Raw genomic sequence first — 17,677 nt, 5'->3', positions numbered from 1 at the left:
TCCCCATCACGAGTGGACACGCCCTCTACTGCTGAATGTCTCACTCTCTCTCCTCCCCATCACGAGTGGACACGCCCTCTACTGCTGAATGTCTCACTCTCTCTCCTCCCCATCACGAGTGGACACGCCCCCTACTGCTGAATGTCTCACTCTCTCTCCTCCCCATCACAAGTGGACACGCCCCCTACTGCTAAATGTCTCACTCTCTCTCCTCCCCATCACGAGTGGACACGCCCCCTACTGCTGATTGGCTACATGTGTGATGTGCTGCTCAACTTTCAACAGCGTTTCTCAGAGATCACTTACTGCACCTTTACACTTGAAGTTGTGCTGCAAGAGTTTACGTGACTAACCACCTGAATCACACTTTTGATAAAAAGATCTATCAGATAAACAAATTAAATTATTACCCAGCTGTATTGAGGAAGTTCAGGTAGGGTGGGGCGGGGCGGCACCAAGCCATATCTCTCCCCCAGAATTCCCAGCAACAGCTGGCTGCGGCAGACCTCCGACAGACAGAGCTCCACAGCACGGTTAGACTCCTCCTCCGTCACGCCCCAGCGCAGCTCCACTTCCTGCAGGTAGAGATAGTGCGCCGCTGCCCGCCTTCTGAGCTCTGGAAACACACTCCGCACAAGAACATCCCTCTCCGCATGCATGTCCCTGAACGTAGAAGAGATGAACACTCGCACACCTTTCCATCTATGAAGAGAGAAGATAATTGACAAATTTTGTTTAGCGTTTCATTTTCAATGTACTTATATCTAGTCTGTTCTACATTGGAATACATTCTGGACCACAACCACTCAACTTAGACTTAAAGTGACTGACATACATTTTGTTTAATACAAGTAATTTATGCATATTATGGTCATACCTTAACTTTGGTGTTGCTGGCAGTGGGATGACATCAGTAGGTCTCTCAGGTTCAGTTTTGCGCCCCTGTGGTGGAGGGATGTTATAGAGTCTGTCCATGTGCTCCACGTGCTGCAGCATCCTTGAGGAGCCTCTCTCGGAGACAAACCTACGATCAAAGAACAGATCTGAATGAACATCTGAAACAACTCTAGACATTAGATATCATAATAGATTTAAGAGTTGTAGAATGTTTAATGCAAAAAGTAAAATACATTGTTGTTTACAAAACAAACACAAGGAATAATGTTTATAACTTCTATTTACATACAAACAGCTAAAATCTCAGATGGGGGCTTCTATAAACATTTTTGTGAACAAACATGATAGTTTTAAAGACTCCCTGTGTTTTTAATGTTGTTTATATGTCTACGTGGTGTTTTTAATATGCTTTTAGACAAACCATATGCAAATTCATGTTAACACCATTGCAGAGTATTTTCTCCTTAAAACTGCAGTGAACCAAATAGATCGCAGTTTGAAATTTGTAACCAATTCCATCAACATGCGGACAGGTTTTAGCATATCATTAACTGTGTAGAGAGCGATGCATAAAATGCATTATCAATTCTGATACATAAACTTGCAGACGAGTCTGTATAATTCAGTCTTACACTTCTTCTGAATCAGTTTTTGGTTCAAACATATATGGCTGAATTAAACCAGTATTTCCACTTGACACTGTGCAGCGTTTACTACAGTAAAGTTGACCGAGTGGATCTCTGAGCTCGTGCGAGCGAGTGGAGGCGGGGCTAATTTGCATATTCATCTATCTGCGTATACTACATGAAGCAATGGTGTAGAGTTACATTCAAACTATTTTAAGGCATGAGGAAAAAAAATTCCACTGGAAAAAAACATTTAAATATAATTTTGGTGATCAAAGATGAGTTTTAAGGGATAAAATTATTGACTATAGGGGAATTTTAAATTGATTCACTGAAATGGAAACAGCGATTTTAACTGAACTTACCAACTCTAATCAGTTTTAAAATAATTATACACATTTTTCAGGAAACAAACAAAAAGCATATTAATATCATTGAAATATTTAAAAGTTCAAACAATTATTCGAACAATTATTCAGCAAGGATGCATTAAACTGATCAAAAGTGATAGTAAAGTCATTTCTAATGTTACAAATGATTTCTATTTCAAAGAAATGCTGTTCTTTTCAACTTTCTATTCATCAAAGAATTCTGAAAAAATGTATCCACATAAAATTAAGCAGCACAGTTGTTTTTAACATGAAGACAAAAAAGACAAAGTAGTAGAAGAGAAAACGAAGAAGAAGACAAAAAAGTGCCATTAAAAGTTATTTTAAATTGTTTTGACTATTTTGTATTTTATTTAAAAATGCAGCCTTGATGAACATAAAGACTTACCAACCCAAACTTTTGAACAGTAGTGTATATTGTGAAAATTTGGTAGATCCTACACTAGCTCTTACCGACAATTACATGTTTTTGTTTCTTTTAAAAGAAAATCTTCTTAATCTTTTCACAAGAGAGAATATACATTAAGTACAACACAGGAATCAGCTAAAGATCTCACTTCAGGATCTGCTCGCTGAACCCACAGAGTTTTACAGTGTTGGATTCCAGTTCGTATTTCACATCATCTCCTGAAAGCCTGTGAAAAACAAACAACATACGATTTATTTGCAACTATGACAAATTTTGCGACATTTTTGTTGCAAACAGCAGATGAGTTCAATTTAGAATAAGTTTCACAAAACGTACCTTGTTTCCTGAGCAGCACCTCTATCACAACAGCATCAGGGTTGGTATCTTGCCGATAGTTATTGATAATCGTCATCAAAGCACCGTTGGTGTAGCCATTTTCAAGCACAACTATACGATCCAGCTGTGGGGAGAGAGGTTTTAACAGACAGGCCATTTATTTTAACCAATGTGGAAATTTTTTTAATGTGCCCTGGTATAACCATAAACTCAAAGGGCTCACACCTTCATCTTCTCTTCGGTCATCCTAGTAAACAATGTAGAGAACGTTTTGAATTCAGATTCTGTTTTGCCGTCATTTATATCCTAAGAGAGAGAGGGACAGAAAGGATTGACAAAAAGGTGTGACACCAACCAAAAATGTCCTTATATGTTAATGTTATTACACAATATCGGATATTTAATTGTGCATGCTTTTATACATTAAAAATAAAACACTAACAATTTAATAACAGTAAGTAATCTTTAGCAAATCTCAAACTGAATATCCATTATTCACAATGTACATTATAATGTTGTGATGCCTAACTTCACTAGTAGGATTTAGAATATTTGATTTTATTTTTAAGTGTTTTATTTTTATAAATAAAATGCATGCTTTTTTTAATTGTTTTATTTGTATTTTATTTATAGCAGAAGCCTGTTTGATTCTAAAGGTATATACACAATGAAAGTGAAATTCTTACATTCACTTGCTTCATTGCTTGTCTCACATTATCCAGAAGGACGTCAGACTTGAACTTGAACTCCTGGAAGTCTTGGTATCTATGCAGCATGACTTGGGAGTCTTCGCTGCAGTAGTTAATCATCATGCATAAAAGCAGCGCAGCTTCCTGCATCTACAGAAGCAAAAGAAAAGTACTTCACGATACGTTTCATTTTGACTAGATCATTTATACAATATGTAACAGAAAAATATAAATCCACAGTCACAGATGTTCATATCTGACCGATGCTGAGAGTTTATCGTTGTCAATGTTATCGGTGCTTTCAGGGGGCAAGCAGACGTCCTCAGCGCCACTCCAGTCGCGATCCTCTGAAAAACCGGTACTACAGATCACCAGAGTGCGTCCAGGGAGAGGAGGGATGTTGTACTTGCAGGAGATCTGCACAGCTTTCTCCAAAGAACTGCAGTACTTCTTCAGAAGCTCCTGAGTGTACAGTCTCTGACTAACAAATTACATTACAACAAAAAACAACAACAACGTCAGTTCAGGGGTAAAACAAACTAAAATAATGTATTATATTATGCCACTTATACACTGCCCGGCCAAAAAAAAAGGTACTGTTTGGATTTAAATAGTCTATGAATGGATCATTATTGCAGTGATTATTATGTTTCTAGCATGTTCTAACAGTTCTTTTAACCTTAAATGATGGAGTGTGTATTTTTTCATTTCTTAAACAACCTTATAGGAAGACACATCATGTCAAGACAATGTCAAGATTCATCAGGCTCAAACTGTGAAAGAACGGTTGGGAGGAGCATGAAGAATCATTTTCACACATTAATTGGCATCTCTGAGTCCAGACCTTAAAGGGGTGGTTGATTATGATTTCACTTTTTTAACTTCAGTTAGTGTGTAATGTTGCTGTTTGAGCATAAACAACATCTGCAAAGTTAAAGTCAAAGATCAATGCAAGATATTTTCTTTTAAAGAATTCTCTGTTTAAGGACTACAACAAACAGCTGGTAGGGACTACAACAAGCTTCTTCCTGGGTTAGTGACATCACAAACCCTAAAATTTACATAAACCCCACCCCTGAGAACGTGCAACAAAGGGGGCGGGTCCATGTTGGGCTGCTTTAGAGAAGAGGAAGAGTTGTTGTAGTAGAGTGTTGTTGTCATGCCGTCATTTTACGCCGGACTGCTTCACAAACGAGGGTCAATTCAACGCTGGATTTGCACAAAAGATGAACATGACGGCACATGCTAGTGGATGAGTTGATCAACTCCACAGCAACTACATAAATTTATCCACTGACCATTGAGAAACGTCCTAAAAGTGGTAACTTCTTCCTGAGTCTCTCCATCAGTGTTGACTCCGGTTTGAACAATGTAAGGCTGAACACCGTTACTGATTTTGGCTGCGTGAGATTCTCCAGCTTTGTTGTTGTTGAGCAACCGAAGCGCGAGCCGTTAAAGCTCCGCCCTCTTCTGGAAAGCAGCAGCTCATTTGCATTTAAAGGGACACACACAAAAACTGTGTGTTTTTGCTCACACCCAAATAGGGGCAAATTTGACAAGCTATAATAAATGATCTGTGGGGTATTTTGAGCTGAAACTTCACAGACACATTCTGGGGACATCAGAAACTTGTGAAAGGGGTGTTATAGGTCCCCTTTAAATTCATTGAAAGTCTTTGGGATGTGCTGGAGGAGACTTTACAGAGTGCTCACCTCTTGCATTGTCAATACAAGATCTTGACCAAAACTTGACACACCCCTTGACTGAAATAGCATCACAACATTTGTCATCCTAGAATATGGCCATGAAAAGCTACACACTCCATCAATTAGGGACAGAAGAACTGTTGCCAAACTTAAAAGATGCTAGACAGCCAGTGCCACAGTTCCTCAACAGACCGTCCATACCGGCGTGATGAATACGATGCTCAACTGGACCACAACGCAGCCCTGAAGCATCAGCAGAGATCGAGTCAGCTAGATCATCCATTGTGAAGGCCTCATCGGCACGACAGCCAGTGCCACAGTTCCTCAACAAACCGTCCATACCGGCATGATGAATACAATCCTCAACAGGATGGAACTGGAATAAATACTTTGAATGTTGTGATCCTATCAGATTTATGATAGCAACCTGATTCGTAACAAAGTACTGTTCGCCAGAGGAGAACTGGCCCCCTGACTTTCTCTCCATTTTAACACCTGTTTGCCACCTGATGTCACCTGTTGGAGTTTGGGTTCCTTGCCGCTGTTGCCTTTGGCTTGCTTAGTTGGGGACACTTGACATTTGACTTGACATTCGATATTCAGAAGTATTCCTGACATTTATTCAACAGTGCTTTGATCTGCCTGCATTGACACTATTCTTGAAGAGCTGCTGTGCAGCAAAAATTATGTACCAGTTATCACTGTAAAGCTGCTTTGACACAATCTGCATTGTAAAAGCGCTATATAAATAAAGGTGACTCGACTTGACTTGACTAGAAACATAATAATCACTGCAGTAATGATCCAATTACAGACTCTTAAGCATTTGCCTATTTAAATCCAAACTTTTTTTGGCCAGTCAGTGTAGTATGTAATGGTTTTCTTTAATAATAAATACACACTTTGCTTTTCTCAGGAGATTGCGTTTGGCGTTGAATATGCGGTATATGAAGGGCACTCGCATTGTAATTCTCACTCTCTTGCGTACTGTTGTGTCCCAATTGTGTCGTTTGAATCGCTTGCTCTTTGGCAATTTCTTCACGATGTCTCGCAGGATCTCCTTGGAGCTCGGCACCTCGACCGCAGGCCCACCAGCTGAAAGGGCAGAACATGTCACTCAAACTTCCTCAAGAACACATTATTAGACTGTGATTCTTGATGAAATTGTATTTGAAAACCAATTAGACTAAATGTTTTGTAGATTTAAACACTCTAAAAAAAATAACTAAAACACCAATAATACATTTTAATTAAATGTACAGTACACTACTGTTCAAAAGTGTGGGGTTGGTAAGATTTTAAAGTTTTTCAAAGAAAAGAACCGCATTTATTTGATAAAAAAAAATACTGTTTTCTAAATAAATGTAATTTATTCCTTTAATAAATGATTTCTCATCCTTCAGAAATCAGTCTAACATGCCCTTTAAACATTTCCTATGAATGTTGAAAACAGTTGTGCTGCTTAAAGGTGCCCTAGAATTAAAAATTGAATTTACTTGGCATAGTTAATAACAAGAGTTCAGTACATGGAAATGACATATAGTGAGTCTCAAACTCCATTGTTTCCTCCTCCTTATATAAATCTCATTTGTTTAAAAGACCTCCGAAGAACAGGCGAATCTCAACATAACACCGACTGTTACGTAACAGTCGGGACATTAATATGTACGCCCCCAATATTTGCATATGCCAGCCCATGTTCAAGGCATTACACAAGGGCAGCCAGTATTAACGTCTGATCTGTGCACAGCTGAATCATCAGACTAGGTAAGCAAGCAAGGACAATTTTAGCGAAAAATGGCAGATGGAGCGATAATAACTGACATGATCCATGATAACATCATATTTTTAATGATATTTGTAAATTGTCTTTCTAAATGTTTCGTTAGCATGTTGCTAATGTACTGTTAAATGTGGTTAAATACTGTTTTCTGTATTCACGGAGACAAGAGCCGTCGTTATTTTCATAAAACTTGCATGTATAATTCATAAACACAACTTCATTCTTTTATTCCAACAGTGTAGCTAGCCGTTAGCCACGGAACAAGCCTAAATGAATCAATTAAACATCAAAATCATCGATTAGACTGCAGCATCGAAGAGAAATCATTTTGAGGGTTATATTAGCTGTGTGAACTTTTTTTTATGTTAAGGCAAGCGCAGCTCTTGCGTGGAGCCGAGATTTAAAGGGCCACACACCCTAATCGGCTCACATTTGCCCCAAAATAGGCTAAAAAAATGAATTAAAAAAATCTTTGGGGTATTTTGAGCTGAAACTTCACAGACACATTCAGGGGACACCTTAGACTTATATTACATCTTTTAAAAAAAGCTGCACCTTAATATTTTTATAGAAACTGTGATACATTTTTCAGGATTTTTTTGATGAATACAAATATTAAAAGAACAGCATCCATTTGAAATAGAAATGTTTTGTAATGTTATAATTGTCTGTACTGTCCCCTTTGATGAATTTTATATATCCTAGTTAAAATAAAAGTAATAAATTTAACAATTTTGCCAAGCAGCACATGTTTTCTGGATCAGTAGCTTTTTCCTAATAAACAAAAACAGTCCTAAAACAAATTTAACAACTTCTAAAATCAGCTAACGGACAACTTGAAATAAATAACTTGAAAATCAGGAACACGATCACCAAACACAAACTTACCAAATTTACCGAGCTCCAAAATGACTTTATAAGCAGACAGGAAACGGAAGGGAAACTGCCTGCTCTGGATTACTGCGTTCTGTAAGATGAACTCAAATCCGTAAATGACTTGATCATCTTATGCACGTTCCAGCAAGAGAAATTCTGAATGAAGAAATGCTCACCTTCGAGGTCAGCCTGTTGAGGATCACAGAATGATGTTTCTCACTGATGCCCACAGAAATCATGTTCCTCAGGTTCCTCAGCATTGCCATAAACGGAAGAGACTTCCTATCTGCAATCACAAAAAACATATACTTAAGTATGAGTAGATCTTCAAGAATTAAGTACATATTGGACCCTCATTCACACCGATGAGTTTCTCCCAGGTGGCAGCTTTGTTTCCCTCCTGACTCAGTCTGCACTCCCATGTGTCGGGTTGCTTAAGTTTCATCCGTTTTCCAGCTCTCTCTCTATCCCAGACCCCACTGAGACCACTGCGAGAGAATCCCTTCAGATCGCTCGGGTATCTGCGTGCAAAAACAGGTTAAAAAAGTTAGACTGGACTGAGCGATCAGTTCACCAACATTAAGATTTGACTACAATATATATATATGCTAGTTTGTAGGTTTTACTTCTTTCCCAGAATGGCCATGACATATTCTGCAGGTTCTTTGATGTGAAGGCGCTTTATCATCTTCTTGAGGTTGAATTCACTCTGTTTTTTATCCTTTGTAGCACGATTCTGGCTCTCCAACTATATCATAACATACACAACTGTATCAGAAGACATTTTGATGTAACAACATTACAAATGATTATTGCACATCAAACAGATGAAACTAAACACGGCAAAGCTCACATATTTTTTGAGAATTGAGCCGTCCACTCTGAGGAGTTCACCCCACTTTTTCCACTGCAGATCAGAGATTTCCTGAAAGTAGAGGGAAGAAAACAAAAGCATTTTAAAAGTTATGTAAGAAAAAATGTGTGTTTATTATTGTATGTTGGTAGGATGTGTGCTTTTCTAAAGATGTAAGATTCAAAAGTACCCAAAAGCATTAGACAACATTGAAAATATAGGATTCAAAAAATGGAAATAAACATAAAATGATTTTAAAAGTATATATATATTCCATATAAAAATATTCTCTCAAAGAATCATTTTCAGAAGTCTCAGACTTATGAACGCCACTGTATGTGTTTTGATATATAATATTAAATATTAAGTATTTACCCGTCCTTTCTTCCGTTTCTTGTTGTGTTTGCAGCGATGTTTCCGTGTATTGTATTTGGCCAGCTGATATTCAGTGAACTGCTTAAATTTATCCACTAGAGCTTTTTTCAGGCAGGAGGGTAAAGATTTACTGAAACACTGCACAAAAACAACAATTAAAATTATCCAGTAGAAGCGAAATAAAATCCTTATTTGTACATCTACCATGCTAATACCAATATATTCTTTGAAGCACCATGTAAATATCATGGTATATGAATATGATGATACAATTTTAAGGACAGTAAGATATTTACTATATTAACACTCACCATGCTATAGATTCTTGTCACCTCCAGCCAATCAGACGGCAGCTGCACAGCGGCACAAAAGTACCTTCTAAAGTGTGGCTTTGACGCAGGCAGATGGGCCGCCAGTGCTAGCAAGAAATTGGCTGCGATACGAATGTTTAGTTCCTGCCTAGTATAGACTGCAACCTAAAACCAAAACCACACATGTTGACAACATAACCACCAGACAGACAACATATCCCACACGCACTCACGCATGCGAAAACACCAACCTTAAGGACAAACTCGGGGTCTTCTGTGGTAATCTCAGTGGCCAGTTTCTTAATAATGCCCCACACTCCCCCTTTGCTTATCCCAGTCCTTCTGGCCCGGGGTACAGGTCTTATTAACCAGCGAGCAGCACACCATATTCACCAGGTTGTTCTGAAGGACAAACAAAAATGTTGTTTGATTTCACATTTACTACTCTGTCCATACATTGTGTGCTGTAAGAATGATTACAAAAACATTTGGTCAGTAAGATTTTTCGGAAAGATCATGTGACACTGAAGACTGGACCAATAGCTGCTGAAAATTCAGCTTAGCCGTCACAGAAATAAATTACATTTTAAAATATATTATAAATCTGTTTTTATAATATACAGTAAAGCATATTCATATTAAAACAGAATAATAATATTACTGTTTTCACTGTAGTTTTGATCAAATAAATGCAGCCTTGGTGAGCAGAAGAGATAAATAAAGCTAAAAAAGGAAATACGTAGGGCTAGCGAATTATTAAAACATCATTTAAAGGGATAGTTCACCCAAAAATGAAATTTCTGTCATTAATTACTCATTCCAAACCATCTTCAAAACACAAATTAAGATATTTTTGATGAAATATCAAGAGTTTCTTTATTATCCCCCATAGAAAGCAACAGAATTACCACATTCAAGGTCCAGAAAGATAGTAAAGACATCTTTTTGACTACGGTGGTTCAACATTAATGTTATGAAGCAACGAGAATTCTTTTTGTGCGCAAAAACAAAACTTTATTTCCTCTCTTCCCTGTGATTCTCATACATACTTTATATTGAAGACACAGCGCAGATCTTCCGTGTTTACATCCGAACGCTGCCTCTGTATTGGCCGGCTCCTGCATCACGTGCATGCGTCACGCTGCTCACTTGAACAGAGTCGGCCAAGCTGGCGTTCAGACGTAAACACGGAAGCTCTGCACTGCGTTCACTGCGTCAACTGCGTAGGAGACTGACAGGGAAGAGAAGAAATTGTTGAATGAAGTCTTTATTAGGGCCCGAGTACCGATGGTGTGAGGACCCTATTGGAATTGCTCAGCCAATTCTTCTTCTTCTCCAAAATGAATCGCATTTTTGAGGGCCTAAACGTTCTCAAAAACTCATGAAACTTTGCACACTTGTCAGAAGTGGTGAAAATTTACATCTGATATAGGTTTCAGAATTAGGTGTGGCAAAATGGCTCGATAGCGGCACCCAAAATTTAAATTAAGGCTCCTGCATCAGTTATGAAACGTGCAGATGTAACGCCCAATACCACAAAAAGCCCAGGGTGCAAAGTTTGTAAACCCAACAGGAAGTGAGATATTTTGAATTTTCTCTACAAAATTTGTGCAGTTTTTGCCATTTCCACATGTTGTACTTTAACGAACTCCTCCTAGACCTTTAATCAGATCAACATCATATTTGGTCAGTCTAATCTAAAGGCCTTTGAGACGTTAAATTGCGAATATCTAGAGTTTTCACCAAAGGGCGTGTCCGTGGTGGCCTGACAAAGTCTGATGTTTCGCCATGAAAGAGGAAGTTGTTGTAACTCAGGCATACTATGTCTGATCTGCCCAAACTTCACATGAGTGATAAAGTCCTGGCTAAAGACATCTATATTACAATATTCAGTTAGCTATAGCGCCACCTGTTGGAAGCAGGAAGTGTGGCACTTTTACATGATTTTGCCATAATTCTCCTGTATTTACTCGCTTACATGCATGTTGCCCACTGTTCACTGTTTTCCTGAGGCCAACGGGTGGCGGTGAGCCCAGGTGCGAGGGCCCTTTCATCGCTGCTTGCAGCTTTAATTTTTGTTTTGTTTTTGTGCACAAAAAGTATATTCGTCACTTCATTACATTAAGGTTGAACCACTGTAGTCATGTTGACTATTTTAACCATGTCTTTACTACCTTTCTGGACCTACAATGTGGTAATTTCGTTGCTTTCTATTTGAGATATAAAAAAAAATATATATCAAAAATATCCTAATTTGTGTTCTGAAGATGAACAAAGGTCTTGTGGGTTTGGAACGACATGAGGGTGAGTAATTAATGACAGAATTTTCATTTTTGGGTGAACTAACCCTTTAAACCATTCAGCTCACCTTGCGGCCTATCAGTTCCATAAGTTTCCCTGTCCTCACTTGCTTCAAGAGCCCCAAACTCCTCATGAGGTGCTACGGTCTGCTCCCCCTCTCCATCTAAATCCATATCCAAAACAGGTATCTCAGAGGACAGCATCTGGTCTTCCTCTTCCAAGCTTTCCTTGGAAGGCATCCTGATGGCATCCTGAGACAATATAAATGAGCTATATTTGTATTTCCAAAAGAAAATACCAGTCCTTGCAAGGCATCTGTATGTTTATGCAGAAGCAAAGTTTTAAATAAAATGCTACATCAGAGTTGTCTTAATCGTATTGTGCTTTCTTAATGTTTTTCAGTGTGGTTATAGGTGGTTAAACAGATGTATGAGCTAAAGATTAAATAAATCCTATATGTTTAGTGGTTGAGTTGAATTAGTAGCAATGATTGTGTTATTTTAATTAACAAATAAGAATAAAAAAAAAACTGTGGAGAAGGGGATCTATCATGCCCCTTTTTTCAAGAGGTAAGTCTCTGGTGTCCCCAGAATGTGTTTGTGAAGTTTCAGCTCAAAATACTCCACAGATCATTTATTATACCATGTTGTTAATACCCATTTTTGAGTGCATGCAAAAACATGCTGTTTTCGTGCATGTGTCTTTAAATGCAAATGAGCTGCTGCTCCTCGCCCCTTTTCCAGAAGAGGGCGGAGCCTCTACAACTCATGCGTCGGATACTCTGCCACACACTAACAAAATATCTCTGCTTGATTTTGATCATCATCTATATCACGATCACGCTCACAGACATCGCAGTTCTTCTTCATCATGAAAGTTTATCATCTGTATGCATTTTAAAGCTATATCAGTTTAAACTTATAATTTATCATTTTCTGAGCGCACACATCTGAAGCACACGCACAGAAAGCAGGCTGTCAGACGGCACGTCTCATGAGTATTAAACTGACTTCTCTTTCCTGTCTTATTGTGTTTAAAGAACAAAAATTGAATTTATCTTGGCATAGTTAAATAACAAGAGTTCAGTACATGGAAAAGATATACATTGAGTCTCAAACTCCATTGTTTCCTCCTTCTTATATAAATCTCATTTGTTTAAACGACCTCCGAAGAACAGGCGAATCTCAACATAACACCGACTGTTACGTAACAGTCGGGGTGAACGCTCCAATATTTGCGTAATGCCAGCCCACGTTCCCAACATTATGAAAGGCATTAGACAAGGGCAGCCAGTATTAACGTCTGGAGCCGCACACAGCCTGAATCATCAGACAAGGTAAGCAAGCAAGAACAATAGCGAAAAATGGCAGATGGAGCAATAATAACTGACATGATCCATGATATCATGATATTTTTAGTGATATTTGTAAATTGTCTTTCTAAATGTTTCGTTAGCATGTTGCTAATGTACTGTTAAATGTGGTTAAAGTTACCATCGTTTCTTACTGTATTCACGGAGACAAGAGCTGTCGTTATTTTCATTTTTAAACACTTGCAGTCTGTATAATGCATAAACACAACTTCATTCTTTATAAATCTCTCCAACAGTGTAGCATTAGCCGTTAGCCACGGAGCACAGCCTCAAACTCATAGAGAATCAAATATAAACATCAAAATAAATACTATACTCACATAATTCGAAGCATGCATACAGCATGCATGACGAACATCTTGTAAAGATCCATTTGAGGGTTATATTAGCTGTGTGAACTTTGTAAATGCGCTGTAATCTAGTCGACAGCTCATGTGGCAGGGAGCAGGCGAATTAAAGGGGCGGCGCTGCCTAAATTAGGGCTGTCGCGATAACCGCAATTTCGTAATACCGCGCTTTTGACGAGCCAACCGCAGAACACTGCAAAAACCGCAGCAACCGCGATATTTGCATGTTTTCTATTTTTTGAAAGGCTATGTCCTTCTCGTTTTACACTTCATACACGTGTACTAAATATTAAATAAGGTAATAATGATAGCATAATGTGTACCATGGTGATTTGTACAGAGGCTCCGTAGATTTGCACTAAACAAGCCTAAACAGACAGTGAATGTGAGAGAGATCGACTGAGCGCGTGCGATTACCTGCGTCTGTCCTTCAGGCCGAGACACAAGTTATATTCGTGAAAAAAAGTTGTCGTGTCCAAGGATAGCGAAATCTCTGCCTTACCATCGAAGCATTACTGGTCAGCTGAGCCTTATAAAGTGGCGCTCAACGTTAAAATGATTTCAACAGCTTGTTTAATTTCATCTCTCTTTGAATGAATCTGCGTTTTTGAACGTGCAGTTGAATGAACGGTTTAAAGACTCAAAGACAGTCCCTTGCCTCCACCTTGTGTCACAACAATGTAACTGCACTGAGTGACAGCCCGTCTAGAACGCCGCAGAGATGAGTAACGTTAGTTCTGCTTATACTCGTGAAATATCAGCAGAAAGTCTTGTTTAGTCAGATTCGAGGATCGAAACTAACTATTATACATACAACAATAGCTCTACCATCTTATTGTCAGGTTTATGTTCTGTTTTGTAGACCCTTATTTTGACATTCTCTTTATTTCAATGCTCTTTAGTTTCATTATTGAATATGACCTCTCTCTTTCTCTCTCTCTCTCTATATATATATATATATATATATATATATATATATATATATATATATATAATGGCGGTAATACCGCATATCGCGCTATTGAGCCACTCAAAAATACCGCAAGGGAAATTCCTTAACCGCGACAGCCCTATCCTAAATCAGTGCATAGTTAATGATGCCCCAAAATAGGCAGTTAAATAAATTTATAAAAAAAATCTATGGGGTATTTTGAGCTGAAACTTCACAGACACATTCAGGGGACACCTTAGACTTATATTACATCTTGTGAAAAAGCATTCTTGGGCACCTTTAAACTGTCAAAAACACACACTTCACAAACTCAGTCTGTGAACGTAAACAGCAGAGACAGAAATCGCATGTATTAGATTATTAGATCTGTGGCACATAATCCACTGCGTCTTCAGCGGCTCAGATGTCGGGAGTAAATGAAGACTGTTATGTTCACTCTTACATCCAACAACAAAACACCTCAATCGCTTATGAGACATTCTTGATGCTACAGCAGCTCCGGCGTCGAGACAATGGCGGACTGTGTACAACTCGCTCAGGGCGGAAACTATGCTAATACAACAGCACTCGTGGGCGGGGCCTGTACAATGTGACGTCAAATGAAAATGAAAACAGCTTGTTCTATGAGACCGTTAAGATTTTATGGGGATCAAAAAAAGGAGTGGGTGGTTTTTTACCACTATAGGGTGGTTGTGTACACATTGCCACACATTTATGTTCGAACACCATGTAAAAGTGAATTTTGCATAACAGATAATATCTAGAAAAAAAAAGATGCTACATTAATTCATGTACAATTTTACAAAGCAATAAAGAGGAAATCACTCTATACCTGTTTGGGCTCCTCACTATATCCCAGCAAGCCTTCAGAGGAGAAAAGCATATCTTCCACTTCTCTCTTTTCATTTTTGCCCGCTTTATTCTCCTTTGAAGGTGACAGATAGGGGCAGAGTGGTGGGATGGCACTGGCAGTGGAATTTTGGGAGCAAGAGAGTAAAGGATTATGGGAATAGGTAGAGGTTAGAGAGGATGAGACTGGAAGGTGGAGCAGAGGCTCCATTAGAAGAGTATTCTTGGTGCTCAGCAGAGAGGAACCAGAGGAGATTGAGCTCATCGTCGTGGACGACAGAAGAGATGAGGTGGCCAGAGTGGAGGACAGGCTGGTTGGCTGGAGTGCTGGACATGATGAGGTGGTGGAGGTCTGATTGGCCCAGGATGGAGAGGTGTACTGATGGAGAGACAACGCTGAGGGCGCTTGAGCCAGAAACCGGTTTTCCAGCCTTGGACTGGTATAGTTTCGCTGTAGTCTGGCATCCGTATTCACCTTCAGATCAGACTGAAGAGGAGCCGGAGCCTTCATGTCTGCTTGCTTGAAGGAAGGAGAAACATAGAAAGTGTGTTTTTGTCCAAAGACATTGCAAATGTTAAAAATACAATGCTAATCAGTAATTCTTAAGACATGGAATAAAATATGTTTTGGAACAAATTAGATTTTTAAATAAGAAATTTGGAAATACAATAACCACAAGAATGTTCTCTTAAAGGGATAGTTCACCCAAAAATGAAAACTCCGTCATCATTTACTCACCCGGATGTTGTTCCAAACCTGTATGAATTTCTTTGTTCTGCTGAACTTAAAGGAAGATATTTGTAAGAATGTCAGTATACCAAACAGATCTCTCCCCACCATTGACTACCATAGTATTTATTTTTCATACTAGGGCAGTCAATGTGGGGAGAGATCTGTTCGGTTACTCACATTCTTACAAATATCTTCCTTTGTGTTCAGAAATTCACACAGGTTTGGAACTACTTTTATATCCATAAATGTAAATATATGAAAAGTAAACCCCACTTTAACTTTTTCAAACAAGAATTGAAGATGTATTTAAATACAATTTCAACTTCTTTTAACAAGAAAGCAATAAAAACATCCAGAATTTGTGCCATGTTTAATATTCTTCCTTAATATGTTTGTTTCTTTATTTATTTGCCCTCTTCTTTTCTTTTCTTTTCCATTTGTTTTCTCTTCTTATCTCATCTCTAATTTTTAGGATTATTGTTCAATACATTTAATTAAGTTTCTTACATATTTCTTCTGTTTACTGTTGAACCATAATTTCTTTTTGTTTGAAAGATTGTTTATATTTTTTGTATGTACCGACTTGCTATGTTTGTTAATATTGCATTAAAAAATAAAAATAAAAAAAGGTTTGGAACTACTTGAGGGTGAGTAAATGATGACAACATTTTGTTTTTTGTTTTGAACTATCCCTTTAACAAAAACAGAAATGTTATTTTTTTTAAAAACATTGTCAAACAAAGTCAGTCTTAATCTTCTTAATCACAGAAGAAGTACTCTTTCCATCTTTTTAGGAGTTAAACAAGATCACGCAGGCTCTGGTGAGTATTGTGTTTCTGTAGATAATCTTAAGCAATTGTGCAAACTGTCACAGCTACAGTCGGGAGAAGGGTGAAGTCCATCTGCCATGGAAAGATGTTACCCCTAATGGCTATATGTCAACCCTGTCACAAACTGTAAAGAAATAGTTTGTGATTTTAGATCATTTGCCTTATTTTAGTTAGGCTCTAGTATCTAGCAACACCAGAAAAACAAAATATCTACCGCATGGGATAATAATATTAATAAAAATATGGTCATTCTGTCAACTTTTCTGAGATTTTCTGTCTGAAGGTGGTGACAGTTCAGAATCACTAGCTTTGACAACCATGGGTGTGTCTTATGCAAACAAACGCAATGTAAACACAGCAGGGAAATCAAACAATAGCTTTCTCCACTCCTTTCACCCTTTCACCGAGTTTATTTAATTCAAACTTCTTTGAATACTGGTGGGAACATTTCCCTATACATTGCATATGAAATTATGTGAATTTGCAGTGTCTTGTTTAGAAAATGAAGATGAAGGCCACGCCCCCTTCGGATAAGAATCTCTATAAAGTGCACTTCGCAGGGACAAAGTCCTCTATCTTAGCTGATAATGAATGAAGAACAATAATGTGCTTTCGCAATGTCGGTTCCTTATTGCCACATACAATACAAAAAACATCACCACTCCCTCATTTCCAACATTAATGTTTCAACTGCAATCAAAAAATATCAAGATGTGTCGTGTACGCACGACAGAAACACCCATTGAGCAGTGATTATAGACATTAAAGTTACACAGCTCTAAATAAACTAATGCACGATTATTATGTGCGACAGGGTCTGTTCAGTGTTGCGACTAAAAATAAAGAAAGCATGTAACTCACCTTGAACGCTTTGTGACCAGGTATTAGTGTAAAATGAAGTAAGCCGGTGAGCTGCTGGTTGTGTATAACCAGTAAAACTTGAGAACTTCCTCACCTGTCATCAGGTCATGTGTAGCCTATGTCACTACCGTAATGAAGCGAATACAGATGCATTATAAAGGCTGGATGAAGCGTCTCAGATT

General features: G+C 38.2%; 2 protein-coding genes across 2 annotated transcripts in view; one reads left to right on the top strand and one right to left on the bottom strand.

Annotated features, from left to right (window-relative positions):
* Nucleotides 1-17,677, top strand: part of LOC125250524 (mannose-binding protein C-like) — a 177,858-nt gene that overhangs the window by 158,054 nt on the left and 2,127 nt on the right. The window lies entirely within an intron of this gene.
* LOC125250516 (telomerase protein component 1-like) lies at nt 384-17,635 on the bottom strand. Its single transcript, XM_048163149.1, has 19 exons — nt 17,496-17,635; nt 15,055-15,591; nt 11,619-11,802; nt 9,502-9,652; nt 9,251-9,415; nt 8,940-9,077; nt 8,565-8,636; nt 8,338-8,459; nt 8,075-8,232; nt 7,888-7,997; nt 7,724-7,802; nt 5,955-6,147; nt 3,608-3,827; nt 3,344-3,496; nt 2,883-2,963; nt 2,664-2,781; nt 2,470-2,551; nt 878-1,024; nt 384-702 (listed from the first exon to the last, which is right to left on the bottom strand). The coding sequence occupies exons 5-19, from the start codon at nt 9,251-9,253 to the stop codon at nt 399-401; spliced, it is 1,980 nt and encodes a 659-aa protein (XP_048019106.1). The 5' UTR covers nt 9,254-9,415; nt 9,502-9,652; nt 11,619-11,802; nt 15,055-15,591; nt 17,496-17,635; the 3' UTR covers nt 384-398.

Source organism: Megalobrama amblycephala, linkage group LG17 (genome assembly GCF_018812025.1).
Source record: "Megalobrama amblycephala isolate DHTTF-2021 linkage group LG17, ASM1881202v1, whole genome shotgun sequence".
Lineage (NCBI taxonomy): Eukaryota > Metazoa > Chordata > Actinopteri > Cypriniformes > Xenocyprididae > Megalobrama > Megalobrama amblycephala.
Note: the sequence above shows the minus strand (reverse complement) of the source record. Positions and strands in the feature narration are given on the sequence as shown.